This window comes from Fundulus heteroclitus, unplaced genomic scaffold (assembly GCF_011125445.2).
Source record: "Fundulus heteroclitus isolate FHET01 unplaced genomic scaffold, MU-UCD_Fhet_4.1 scaffold_68, whole genome shotgun sequence".
Lineage (NCBI taxonomy): Eukaryota > Metazoa > Chordata > Actinopteri > Cyprinodontiformes > Fundulidae > Fundulus > Fundulus heteroclitus.
Genome location: NW_023397121.1, coordinates 1,031,455 through 1,044,520, shown reverse-complemented (window position 1 = coordinate 1,044,520; position 13,066 = coordinate 1,031,455). Strand labels below are relative to the sequence as shown.

The 13,066-nt window shown below is 46.9% G+C and overlaps 2 protein-coding genes across 2 annotated transcripts; both read right to left on the bottom strand.

Moving 5' to 3' along the window:
* Nucleotides 1-359: 359 nt before the first annotated feature.
* On the bottom strand, nt 360-4,030 carry LOC105922733 (coagulation factor X-like). The gene is made up of 6 exons (XM_036133742.1): nt 3,655-4,030; nt 2,716-2,847; nt 2,389-2,531; nt 2,200-2,317; nt 1,380-1,567; nt 360-1,306 (listed from the first exon to the last, which is right to left on the bottom strand). Exons 1-6 carry the CDS (start codon nt 3,722-3,724, stop codon nt 905-907), a joined length of 1,053 nt encoding a protein of 350 aa, XP_035989635.1. The 5' UTR covers nt 3,725-4,030; the 3' UTR covers nt 360-904.
* A 1,254-nt stretch (nt 4,031-5,284) lies between these two features.
* On the bottom strand, nt 5,285-12,540 carry f10 (coagulation factor X). Its single transcript, XM_012858660.2, has 9 exons — nt 12,282-12,540; nt 11,848-12,008; nt 11,729-11,753; nt 11,541-11,654; nt 9,183-9,314; nt 7,261-7,532; nt 7,037-7,154; nt 6,759-6,946; nt 5,285-6,080 (listed from the first exon to the last, which is right to left on the bottom strand). Exons 1-9 carry the CDS (start codon nt 12,523-12,525, stop codon nt 5,664-5,666), a joined length of 1,671 nt encoding a protein of 556 aa, XP_012714114.2. The 5' UTR covers nt 12,526-12,540; the 3' UTR covers nt 5,285-5,663.
* Between the last annotated feature and the right edge of the window lie 526 nt (nt 12,541-13,066).

Below are 13,066 nucleotides of genomic sequence, written 5' to 3'. Positions count from 1 at the left end.
CTCGGTCCGGCGCTAGCGCAACGTTTGCTCATGACTAGCTGCTCTGCGTGATGACGAAACCAACATAGAAAACATAGAACTAAAGTTACTAGATCACTGTAACTGTATCGCTGTGTGTGATATTTAACAAAGAGAAATGACTGGATCAGAATTCTGGATCCGAGTCATTTATCCGATCCACCGAAATTAGTCAAAATCGGAGACGATGTCTCTGGTCTAAACTATTAAAACTAAACTAGTGTCAATGCTGGCGGAATTGGAAAGTTTATGCAAGTAAAATATTTACTTAATATTTAAAATATTTACCAGTGACAATAAGCAGAAAATGACAGAATCAGACAAAGAGAAACATGATTACGGCAGTTTGAAAGCCTTTATTAGCAACACTGTTAATGGATAAGACACACTGGATGTTTAACCACATTCATCAATGACAGAAGGAGTTTTATTTCTTCAGATATATTTTTTTACATGGTTCCAAAGATCTATGCTGATGTTTTGAAAATATTATCAATTATAGCCCAAAATCTATAACATGTTGGTTAAATTAGATTTTTTTTCTCATTCATTTGATACATTCATTTAAAACAGCAGTGTAATATTTCCCATTGCGATCAAATTCATTTTTGACATTTTAAATCGTCTTCTAAATGTATGAGTTCTGGAAAGATCTCGTCTAAGATTGGGTTAAACCGCTTCTACTAGCGAGGTTTTAGCTTTGTTAGCTGATTATACGTCAGCTTTCTCTGCTGCCTCCCATATGGAGACTAGATCTGAAGAGTCGGGGGCCAAACTATCAACCCTGAGGGACTCCAGCTCCACCAGGATGTTCTCTTAGAGCAGCTCTAAGCTAAAGGGTGGATTACTCAGGTTTGTCTGGCTGCACTGGGCTACAGACAGAACTCTAGATGGTGCCGGGTCTCTTTGGCCTGGTACCGCCTTTCTCCACGGGCGTTAGCTTCTCGATGCCTTGTCTGATCCAGCGGATGTATTTGGACACATTTGTGTAGACGCCATACTTTCCCCCGCGTGGGTGACTTTTGCTCCAGCTCCTGACGCCGGTGACGAAGAAGGTGTTGTGGTAACGGGTGACGTGCGGGCCGCCGCCGTCGCCCTGGAAGGAACCCTCTGTGGTCGAGTTGTAGCCGGCGCAGAACATCCGTAACGAGATGCGCAGCTGTGTGGACTCCGTGCAGGAGTCCGGGTCTACGTAGGGCACAGGGAGGCGCTGGAGAACGGCAGATGACTGCCCCGCTCCCACATATCCAAAGCCGCTGACCAGCCCGTGGGGCTGCCGCATCAGAACCTGTAACCAGAACAGAAGACTGCATCTCTGGTGTCTTCAGTGTCTTTCACCAGCAAAGACCTGAAAGGTTCACCTTCTCTGCGAAGTCCGGCTCCGGCAGGCAGGCCGGCAGGATGAAGCCGGTGAACCTGATGGGCGTGGCCAGCTTAACCAGAGCGAGGTCGTTGAAGCCATTAACAGGGCTGTAACCATGGTGATTGACGACGACGTCCACCACGTGCAAAGCTTCGTTAGCACCGCCGTGGGACGAGTTGGAGACACCTGGACGTATATTACACAGTTCAACAGCTCAGCCCGTCCACTGGAGCCAGTAGAATGTTCAGTAAAAGTTTGGTTTAACGCAGCATCATCACTGTCAGAACATCTTTTACCAAACAGTTTACTCTTTGATCTGTTGTCAACCAGACCAAAGTGAAAAGAATTATAACTGGATTCAGTTAGAACTGGACCGAAATGAAGTATGTGATTATTAAACTGGGCTGAATGTAACTGCACTGAACTGGAAGTAACCAAGTTAAATCTGACTGTAACTGGATTCAAATGGATAAGGAACCAGAATCAGTTGGACTGACTGTATCCGACTGGATTTCTGTAGAATTTGAATAAAAGAGTTTATAATGATATCAAATCGCTGTAAATACACTAAACTGAAATTCACTGACTTCATCTTGTATTTATGTAGAAATCTAACTGGAACATGTTGATCTGAATTAAGGGACCCTAAGTGGTTTATATAAGATGGACTGAGGTTCTGGGTTGAGTTCTGGTTCCGCTGGACGGTTCAGGTCCTTCTCACATGATCAATGAAACCCAACGTGTGGGTTTGTGGTTAAATTTTGGGTAAAGAAGCAGTGAAACAGAACCTCCCAGAACTGCACCAGAGTTTGACGTACCAAGCCTGATGGTGAGGTACCGGGTTTCGGTCACGCAGTGGGCGGCGGTCAGGATGATGTACTCGGTTAGAACCGTTCCCCCACAGAACCCGATGTTGTCCTCGTTGATCAAGAGAGCCTGAGCGGACAGAACAGATTCAATTAATGTAGACATGGACCAGAACCGTCACTGTGTTGCTGAGTGTCTACCTGCCAAGGACATTGTCCTGGTGGACAGTCCTCTGAGGTCATGGTCCCTGGCTGATGGTTCCTCTGGAGCTCCTCTGTGGACTTTCTCTTCTCGGTTCCGTTCTGGACTTCGTTGGGGACGATGGCACCGCATTTAAAAGTTTCTGAGAAAGTTTGCAGATCAGGAACCAGACATAGGTAGTTCAGTTACGAGAAGAACCACTCGGTTCTGACCTTTTGTTTCTCTAACTCAACATTTGAAAGGTGTTCTCCAGGTTCCCAAATCATTCCTAAAGTCCTCTCTGTGGTGTTTGGGATCAGGTCCGCTGAACTGATGCCTTCTCTTACCATTGGAGCTGCAGGATCGGTTGTCCAGTGCCAGGAAGTATCCGTCAGCGCAGGAACATCGTACATTTCCCCCAACGACGAGGCAGAAATGTTCACAGCCACCGTTTCCATCCTCACAGAGCTCTGGAAGAACTGAAAGCAGCAGAAGTCCCGGTAAAACCAGCATGTTGAGAACCTTCTGGAGAACATCGCTGGGACCCGATCTGTAAGCTGTTAACTCAGCAACACGACTTCACTAATGCTGTGGATCAGTACTGTCTTTGTTAACAGTCCTGTTGGGTGAAAATCCAGCACTAGTTATTTAACGCTAGCTAACCAAAAACTGCCCGTTATGTTCCAGCAGTGGTTAGCTAACGCTAGCTAACCAACATCTTCCATCATGTTCCAGCACTAGTTAGTTAACGCTAGCTAACCAACATCCGGCATTATGTTCTGCATTAATTAGTTAACGCTAGCTCACCAACAACTGCCCATTATGTTCTAGCATTAGTTAGTTAACGCTAGCTAACCAACAACTGCCCATTATGTTCCAGCACTGGTTAGTTAAACGCTAGCTAACCAACAACTGCCTGTTATGTTCTACCACTAGTTAGTTTACGCTAGCTAACCAACATCACTGTTAACCAAAACATGACTAAGAGGTCAACTAATGAAGGCCAGAAGTTGTGTTTCATTAACTAGCTGTATTTCAGCTGGACATGATGTTCTGCTATGAACTAGTCATGCTGTGGGCCTGCACCGTGGTCGGGTCTGATGGTAGCCGATGTTAGCGTTTTGCTAAAGTCTCTCCTCAGTCATTCTAACGAACAGCGCAGCTAATTATTGACCAGCAGGTTGATAGAAGAGCTTCAGGCTGCAGTGTCAGCAGGTCTCTGTTGTAGAAAGCAGATCAGCGTTAATATCATAAATGGGTCGGCGGGTCAGTGGTCGAGCTCTCACCTTCATCCTGGCCGAACACTTGAAGAAACAAACCTCCCAGGAGGCAGATGGCGAGCAGAGACGCAGGCATGGTGATGGACCAGTCAGCACTGACTGTTGCTCAACAAACGCGCTCCGACTCTCCTGGACTTTAAAACATTTCCGTCTGTTGACCCAATGATCCAGAAGAACTTCATCATATCTGTTCCCTGGATTAAAACATGGATAATTCCTGTTTCTTGGTGCTTAATACAGTTTTTTTTGGTGTCGCTTTGGAAACGTTGCGTCTAACAGATGTGGTTCTTCAAGCACCTGCACGTAAAAAGCCCAGAGTTTGATTCTGTTCCTGCAGAACCGAACTCTGTTCGGCCCAAACGGCTCAAAACAAGCAGCGGCCTCGACCTCTGGAGCCAAAAGACTCGGGTTTGTTTATTCCAGGCAAACATGGAGCGACCCGGGTACTGATCCAGGCCTCAGAGCACAACACCTCAGGCTCTGATTGGTGGAATAAAGTTTCAGTTGTTTTTAAACTTTAATCTAAAAATGGCAATAAATCCCAAATTATTACCGCTAAAATAGTAAATATTAAGTAATAAAAGAGAGAATAGTTGTATTTCTTAAATGTTTTTTATTGTGTTTCGACTTGTTTCTGATATTGTGTTTTTATCTTTTTTGTCCAGAAAGGTGCCTTTTAAATAAAATGTATTATTATTATTATTATTATTATTATTATTATTATTATTATTATTATTATTATTATTATTATTATTATTATTAACAGGTAATATGTACAAAATGCTCATTCCTGAGTTCAATATAATTATAATATTTTTTTTCTAATAAAAAAATCTAATTCTAAAATCTAATTTAACATTTTTGCACCAATTCTACATCACCATTATTTTAAAAGTTCAGTTCATTTTTTCAAACATCCACAAAAAATTACATCAAACTCAACTGCTCTTATAGATAGTTTTAAAATATAAAATATATTCTGTACTTTTAAATTGTTGTAAAATGTAAATAAATTTTTATCTGTATCATTTGTTCTTTGCAAGCAAAAAAACGAACTTGTGCAGAAATATTTAAAGCCTATAATTACTGTATAACTACGTCACTATCACTTTATTAGGATCCTTATTAAAATCTATAGTTATACATATGTGTATATCTATCTATCTATATCTATATATCTATCTATCCAAATATATCTATCTATCTATCTATCTATCTATCTATCTATCTATCTATCTATCTATCTATCTAGATATATATATATATATATATATATATATATATATATATATATATATATATATATATATATATATATAGCCCAGAGTTTGGTTCTGTTCCTGCAGAACCGAACTCTGTTCGGCCCAATCAGTTTTGTTTATATATATATATATATATATATATATATATATATATATATATATATATATATATATATATAAACAAAAGAATTTTCCCTCTGGGATTATTAAAGTATGTCTGATTCTGATAACAAATGCCTTCAGGTTACAAAATAAATTCTGTTAATATTTGAAGTTTGATGTTAAAATGTAATCTTTCTGCCTTTATTTCTTTGAAATTCAGGTAATATAAAATATTTACCAACAGGAATGTTAAAAAAAATACAAGACAGAACTTTATTATTTCCCAGGTGTTTAATGACGCTGCCCAGCTAACTTTTACATGGTGATTGTAAAAGATACAAGTTTTTATTGGCAAAGTTTGCATGTTTCATCGTCTGTGTGCGACTGAAACACTATTGCTGCAGACTTGGGCGGGGGTGTGCACCAAGAAGAGGCGTTTATGGGCACTTTTACCAGATGAGAAAACAAAACATCTTTCCTCAAATGTCAGGTTTTGTCTTACCAAAAATATCAAAGAAATTAGCATTACAGCTAAAACAACACAGAAAATTAAGGACACAGAATACCTGGACCTGCTAAGGTCTGTTTGTGATTACACAAGGCCTACAATGAGCGGCCGGTTCTGGCCGGTTCTGGCCGGTTCCGGCGGCCTTACAGGTACATCCTTCTGATGCCGCCGCGGTGCCTCTTCGGCCGGTTTCCTGGGATGGGCGTCAGCATCTTGATCCCCTCTCGGATCCATTTGATGTATTTCGACACCTGCGTGTAGACGCCGTACTTCCCTTTGCGGGCGCAGCCTTCGCCCCAGCTCACCACGCCGGTGATGAAGTAGGTGTCATGGTACCGCGTGACGTGCGGGCCGCCGCTGTCGCCCTGGCAGGCGTCCTTGGCGATGGTGTCGTAGCCGGCGCAGAACATGCGCATGGAGATGTGCAGCTGGGTGGATTCGATGCAGGTTTGCCGATCCACGTAGGGCACAGAGAGACGTTGGAGGACGGTGGACGTCTCCCGACCCTCGCCCAGACGTCCGAAGCCGCTGACCAGGCCGTCCGGTTGGCGCATCAGGACCTGCAACGGGACGGTGGAACCGGCTCAGAACACCGCGGACACTTCTGCGTATTCAATCATTCAGTGAAGCTGGTTGATGGTGGCATGGCAAATGTTTCCTTCTTACAGATTCTTTCTGGTTTTACTTCTTGGTGTCTGTTCTTAAAACACGTTGTAAATGCTAAGCTGAGTACCAGAAGCTCCTTCAATGACTAGTTAGCCGTCATTTTGGTTCAGTGTCTCAGTCCAACTGCTGCCAGACCTTCAGAATGAACCAAATGCTTAAGTAGAACCTGTCTGACCACATCAAGTAGGCTTAGGGCCTCTAGAGAACCTCAGAGAACCCTTATCCACACAGGACAGACAAGAACCTTCCCTGGAGAGGCCAACCTACCAGAATTACTCCAGGAGCCCATCCTGGACCGTCCAGGAGGTCCCAGAAGAACCCGGAAAGAGAGACCGGGCAAAGATGACCTCCATGAGAACGGTCCAAGACCAGAACCACCGTTAGCGTCCGGTACCCGACCGGACCGTGATCCAGACAGCTTTTATCCTCCAGCTACGGTTCAGCGTTCTAAAACGGCTTTTTGTTGGCATTGTCGGGTTTAGCGCGGAGCTAAGAACCGCGCGCCTCAAACACCCTTCAATGACCATGAGTGAGAATGTTCCCCAGCACCTTTCACCTTCTGTCACGCTCACATTTTCTGCGAAGTGGGGCTCCGGGATGCAGGCGGGAACGATGTACTTGGTGAAGCTGATGGGCGAGGCCAGCTGCACCAGGGCGATGTCGTTGTGGTAGCTTTGCGGGTTGTACTTGGAGTGGGCGACGATGGTTTGCACCTGGTGCGTCACTTCCCGATTGGTGTTCTGCGTGGTGTTGTGCTCGCCTGAAAGCATGAAGACGTGATTGTTGAGGAGAGCTGGACATGAAACAGTTAACGGGAACGGGAGGTTCTGGTCCGGCCCGTCAGACCCACCCAGTTTGACGACGAAGTAGCGGGACTGGTTCATGCAGTGGGCGGCGGTCAGGATGATGTACTCGGTTAGAACCGTTCCCCCACAGAACCCGATGTTGTCCTCGTTGATCAGGAGAGCCTGAACAGACAGAACAAGCTCCAGTGATGGGCTCAGAACCCGGGTCGGATTCTGCCGGGTTCTGTGACCCGAACGCGTTCAGAAGGTGGCGTGGTTGTGTGACTACCTGCCATGGACACTCCCCTGGAGGACAGTCCTCTCCGTCCACTATCCGAACATTTGCTGCCCTGTCGCTGATGTCCATGTCTTCTGAGAAGGTTCTAGGAGGCGGAACCTGGCCGCTGAAGTTTCCAGACCAGAACAGATCCATGAAGTCGGCGAGGTTCTGATGGTCCGTTGTGTTTGGCTGCGGGCTTTTCTCTTCTTCTGTGTTCTGGTCCACGGAGCCCAGCAGCGACCGGACCTTGTTGGTGACGATGGCGCCGCATTTGAAAGGTTCTGCAAGAGATTGTTGGACAGTTAGAGGTCTGAGATGGTTCTGGTTCTGAGCTGGTTCTGGTTCTGGTTCTGGTTCTGAGCTGGTTCTGGTTCTGAGCTGTTTCTGAGCTGGTTCTGGTTCTGGGCTGGTTCTGGGCTAGTTCTGGTTCTGAGCTTGGTTCTGGTTCTGGGCTGGTTCTGAGCTGGTTCTGGTTCTGAGCTGGTTCTGAGCTGGTTCTGGGTCTGAGCTGGTTCTGGTTCTGAGGTGGTTCTAAGCTGGTTCTGGTTCTGAGCTGGTTCTGAGCTGGTTCTGGGCTGGTTCTGGGCTGGTTCTGGTTCTGAGCTGGTTCTGGTTCTTAGCTGGTTCTGAGCTGGTTCTGGTTCTTAGCTGGTTCTGAGCTGGTTCTGGTTCTGAGGTGGTTCTAAGCTGGTTCTGGTTCTGAGCTGGTTCTGGGCTGGTTCTGGGCTGGTTCTGGTTCTGAGCTGGTTCTGGTTCTGAACTGGTTCTGAGCTGGTTCTGGTTCTTAGCTGGTTCTAAGCTGGTTCTGGTTCTGAGCTGGTTCTGAGCTGGTTCTGGTTCTGAGCTGGTTCTAAGCTGGTTCTGATCTGGTTCTGGTTCTGAAGTGGTTCTGAGCTGGTTCTGGTTCTGAGCTGGTTCTAAGCTGGTTCTGAGCTGGTTCTGGTTTTGGTTCTGAGCTGGTTCTGGGCTGGTTCTGGTTCTGAGCTGGTTCTAAGCTGGTTCTGATCTGGTTCTGGTTCTGAAGTGGTTCTGAGCTGGTTCTGGTTCTGAGCTGGTTCTAAGCTGGTTCTGAGCTGGTTCTGGTTTTGGTTCTGAGCTGGTTCTGGTTCTGAGCTGGTTCTGGTTCTGAGCTGGTTCTGAGCTGGTTCTGGTTCTTAGCTGGTTCTGAGCTGGTTCTGGGCTGGTTCTGGTTCTGAGCTGGTTCTGAGCTGGTTCTAAGCTGGTTCTGAGCTGGTTCTGGTTCTGAGCTGGTTCTGGTTCTGAGCTGGAGCCCCGAGTTAGTTTGTGTCTTGGTTGGTTCATCAGAACCGTGGAATAATTAAGCAGCCGGCCGGTCCAGAAGCTAAATGCTTACAGAACCGGGTCGGACGTGTGTTTGGGATCTTTGTCCTGGTGGAGAACCCAACAGTGTCCAAGTTTAGTCCATGTGGACAGGAGCAGGTTTCAATCCAGCATTTCAGAGCTGGCTCTTCTGTCATAGTCAGAACCAACTATGGTCCAGTTTTTTAGAAATTCAATTCAATTAAATTTTATTTATATGGCGCCAAATCATGAAACATGTAACCTCGAGGCACTTTACAAAGTCAAAATCAATCATATTATACAGATTGGTCAAAAATGTCCAATCAGGAGATGCTGGTGTCTGCAGGCAGGAAGCATCTCCTGTAGAGGTCTGGCTAACAGCCGGTCGAGGAAAGCCTCTGACTCAGGACACTTTGACCAACTGGGTCATCTACCCGGGTTCTGAGCGTTCACACAGATCTAGTCTACACTGCAGAGACACTACAAATCCCCAATAAATCCAAACTTGTGCTTCCTGTTCTTGTGTTAAAGGGATAACATCACATCCATGCTCATCCAGCGCTGCCTTACCAGATGTCCTGTGTTTGGTGTTTAGGACCAGGACGGACCGTCAGTCCAGCTTCTCTTACCGTTGGAGAGGCAGGACCTTCGATCTGGAGCCAGGAAGTATCCGTCAGCGCAGGAGCACTCAACGTTATTCTTTTCGACACGGCAGAAGTGATCGCAGCCACCGTTGTCGTTCTCGCAGAGCTTCGGGATGACTGCAAAGACACAGACGTCACAATCAGTGAGTGAGTAAACATTAACGCCTAATAGAACCCGTTTTTAATGTCTCTAATTATGCCTCCGGACAGGAAACTGAATTTGTCCTGGAAATTCATTCAGTTTTCCATTAATTCAGGATAACCTGGGCTGCTGTCACTGCAGGTCGCAACGCTCAGTTCCATTTATTCTCTGAAATACATTTTTATGTGCGTGGTTGTGTAATTGTTACTAGAAGTGTTCAATAAAGCTTCATTCAAAGCAACAAAGGGTGGTAGTTGTTACGACAGCAGAACAGCTTTTAACAGCGCCGTGTTGTGGAGCCATGACTGCTGCTGTGTGGTGAGAACCAGGACCCTGGTCCTCACAGGAACCCTGTCCTCCATGTTTTAGGTGTCTCCTCGCTGCCACACGCCTGACTACATGAATGAGCGATTCATATATGTCAGTTCCAGTATGGAAGAGACACTAATCCGATTATCTGTGGGGCAAAAAGATCGTATTTGGGTTTCATTTGGCATCGGTGTGTCTGCCGTTCTCTGTGTCAGAGTGCTAGCATCACTAGCATCTCTAGCATCACTAGCATCAGTAGCATCAATAGCATCACTAGCATCACTAGCATCTCTAGCATCAATAGCATCACTAGCATCACTAGCATCAGTAGCATCACTAGCATCACTAGCATCTCTAGCATCTCTAGCATCAATAGCATCACTAGCATTACTAGCATCACTAGCATCACTAGCATCAGTAGCATCACTAGCATCACTAGCATCACTAGCATCAGTAGCATCACTAGCATCTCTAGCATCAGTAGCATCAATAGCATCACTAGCATCAATAGCATCACTAGCATCTCTAGCATCACTAGCATCAATAGCATCAGTAGCATCACTAGCATCACTAGCATCTCTAGCATCACTAGCATCACTAGCATCAGTAGCATCACTAGCATCTCTAGCATCAGTAGCATCAATAGCATCACTAGCATCAGTAGCATCAATAGCATCACTAGCATCAGTAGCATCACTAGCATCACTAGCATCTCTAGCATCACTAGCATCAGTAGCATCACTAGCATCTCTAGCATCACTAGCATCAGTAGCATCAATAGCATCACTAGCATCACTAGCATCAATAGCATCACTAGCATCAATAGCATCACTAGCATCTCTAGCATCACTAGCATCAATAGCATCAATAGCATCACTAGCATCACTAGCATCTCTAGCATCAATAGCATTACTAGCATCACTAGCATCTCTAGCATCACTAGCATCTGTAGCATCACGCCTACGACCTCTTTTATGTGCCGAAGCCAGCAGCTTCAAGCGTCTGTTTGACGTCAGGATAAGCAGTCGGGGAAAACAAATCTCCTGAGGTGAATTAGGCCTCCACAGGGGGCGCTGTTCTGAAAGTCCTCTAGAAACGTTTACCGTCAGAAACTGCAAAAACGACGTTCTCTCAGATTAATGTTCTCCTGGTTTACGCCTCAGAGGGACTTCAGTCATTTTTGCAAGGTTTGCGTACAACGACCTGGCAGCGCTAGCTGCGTGCGCTAGCTGCGTGCGCTAGCTGCGTGCGCTAGCTGTGTGCGCTAGCTGCGTGCGCTAGCTGCGTGCGCTAGCTGCGTGCGCTAGCTGCGTGCGCTAGCTGCGTGCGCTAGCTGCGTGCGCTGTCTTCATTAGTGAACTATTTTATCGTCAGATAAAATAGTTAACTAATGAAGTTCATTAACAGATGCGGTAATGTCTACTTTCAGGTTATCCCGTCTGGCCATCAGAGTTCAACGTCAGCCTGTGGTGTTTTACCAGACGTCTGCTAGTTTCATACGGTCCCGCTAACAGTGTCTAAGGTGTCTGCTTCATAATGGTCGACCATTGTGGTACCCTGAGAGTAGCACCGTGGATGGGGGGGGGCACAGCTGTCTCAGGGCTTTGGCTCAAACCAGTTAACCTGAACGCGGTGATGACGTCTCCAACCAGGACCTTGGAGCGTACCACCAACCAAAAACGGCTCAGGAGCACGTTGAGGTCCAAAGCCTGGATCTTCTCAACACCTGATCAGGTTGAGTTTCAGCAGCGTGGAAAATAACCTGATCTGCAGAGAAGACCAGGCTAAATGATTGGGAGGACTTCCTGAGTCCTCATAAGAACCGGTTAAAGCAGCTGAAGACTGACGGATGGAGGTTGAGCTCGCCACCCTGACCCACTCTGGTGTTTTACCGATTTCACAGTTGAAGCCCTTGTATCCCTCTTTGCAGTAGCAGGTGTAGCTTCCAATCGCGTCTTTGCACTGGCCGCCATGAGCACACGGGTTCGACAGGCAGGCGTCTCCATCTGCAGGACGGACAGGACAGCTTTAGCCAGGAGCAGGCAACCTTAGAGGTGTTTAAAGGAGTCCGTCACCTTACCTATATATACGGCCCAGAACTCATCCTGAAGAGAGAACAACGCCATAAAAAGGTTAAAAACAGCAGAAATCCTTCTTTATAATCAGCTTCTGGTGTTTTCTGAGGTGATTTAGTCGTACAGTTTTCTGCTTATCTTCAAAGATCTCCCGCGCCTCCTCCCAGCTGCAGCGCTCCTCCCTGCACTCCCTCTCCATGTTGCCTTGTTTGAGCTCCTCCAGAAAGCTGTTGGCCCGTCTCAGTCGGGTCAGCACCTGGTTGGCCGCCCTGCCGTCCAGGAAAACTGGGGACAGAGACGGGGACAGATCAACCGAGACCTCCTGCAAACGTTGGGCGCTGGATCCAGGCTCTTCTGGCAGCTTCTAAAGGAACCTGGAGGATTTCTCCAGACGCTTCCCAGCAACCCTGAACATGTCCCCAGGAGGTCAGGGTGTCCAGCTGCCAATCAAGAGCCTCCCCGTCCCTCCACCTCCTCCCTACACACACACAGGAGGCTCTCCTTCTCCCAGGTTAAACCCCACTCTCCTCTCCACACCGTGGATCTGCTGGAACGTACCGTGAGCAGCGGTGAGGCGGAGCAGCAGCACGAGGCCCAGGGTCGCTCGTAGAGTCCAAAACATGGTCCCGGTTGGGCTGGAGCTGGGTTGGAGCACCTTCCCTGCTCTAAGAGGAGTAATGGAGTCTGAGTGTGATGGTGGGAGGCGCACAGGGCAACGAACTGCGCTGGGGGAGGATGCTTGGGCCTGGGCGGGCTTTATCTCAGGCGTCCAGGCTTCCGCCTCCACATGTTTGACCTTCATCGCCACTTTAGGGGAAAACTGCGTTTCCCACAGTGCTTTGCTTCAGACAGGGGGAAGCTTGTGGTTCTGAAGTGATTCAGAGACTCTGTTCAGGTCACATCTTCTGCTCCTCTGCCTGCGTTTTCCTGAAGGTTTCCATGCTTCAGCTCCGTTATCTCCCTCCGCTGCTCGGCCCACATATCAGTCACTCTTTGTCCTCGCCGGCTCTTATCAGGGACAGGCTGCCTCCGTAGAAGCTGGCTTTCCTTGGACCGGCCAGATTACAGCTTCTGGAGACCAGAGCTCCGTTATCTACTAACAAAGCTGGAATAACCCAGAAGGGGAAATTTCCCACCGATGAGTCAAAACTTTGTAACATGAGAAACATTCAATCAGAAAGAGTCCTGCCTGCTGCTCTTAGTTTAGGCTCCATCTGTACTATGAAAGGAAAGAAAAGGCAGATTTCTGACATCACGCCTGATGCTGCGTTGGTAACACTTCCTGTTCTGCTCTGCCAGCGACTCTCCTAAAAGCTCCCCGCTGAGCTGGAGGTCACCGTCAG

Coding starts and splice junctions, on each gene's coding strand:
- LOC105922733 (XM_036133742.1), bottom strand. CDS start 3,724: ATGCCTGCGTCTCTGCTCGCCATCTGCCTCCTGGGAGGTTTGTTTCTT. Junction 2,532..2,715: donor CCGATCCTGCAGCTCCAATG/GTAAGAGAAGGC, acceptor AAACTTTCTCAG/AAACTTTTAAATGCGGTGCC. Junction 1,568..2,199: donor GTACCTCACCATCAGGCTTG/GTACGTCAAACT, acceptor ATATACGTCCAG/GTGTCTCCAACTCGTCCCAC.
- f10 (XM_012858660.2), bottom strand. CDS start 12,525: ATGAAGGTCAAACATGTGGAGGCGGAAGCCTGGACGCCTGAGATAAAG. Junction 11,655..11,728: donor GTTCTGGGCCGTATATATAG/GTAAGGTGACGG, acceptor TCCGTCCTGCAG/ATGGAGACGCCTGCCTGTCG. Junction 7,533..9,182: donor AAGGTCCTGCCTCTCCAACG/GTAAGAGAAGCT, acceptor AATCTCTTGCAG/AACCTTTCAAATGCGGCGCC.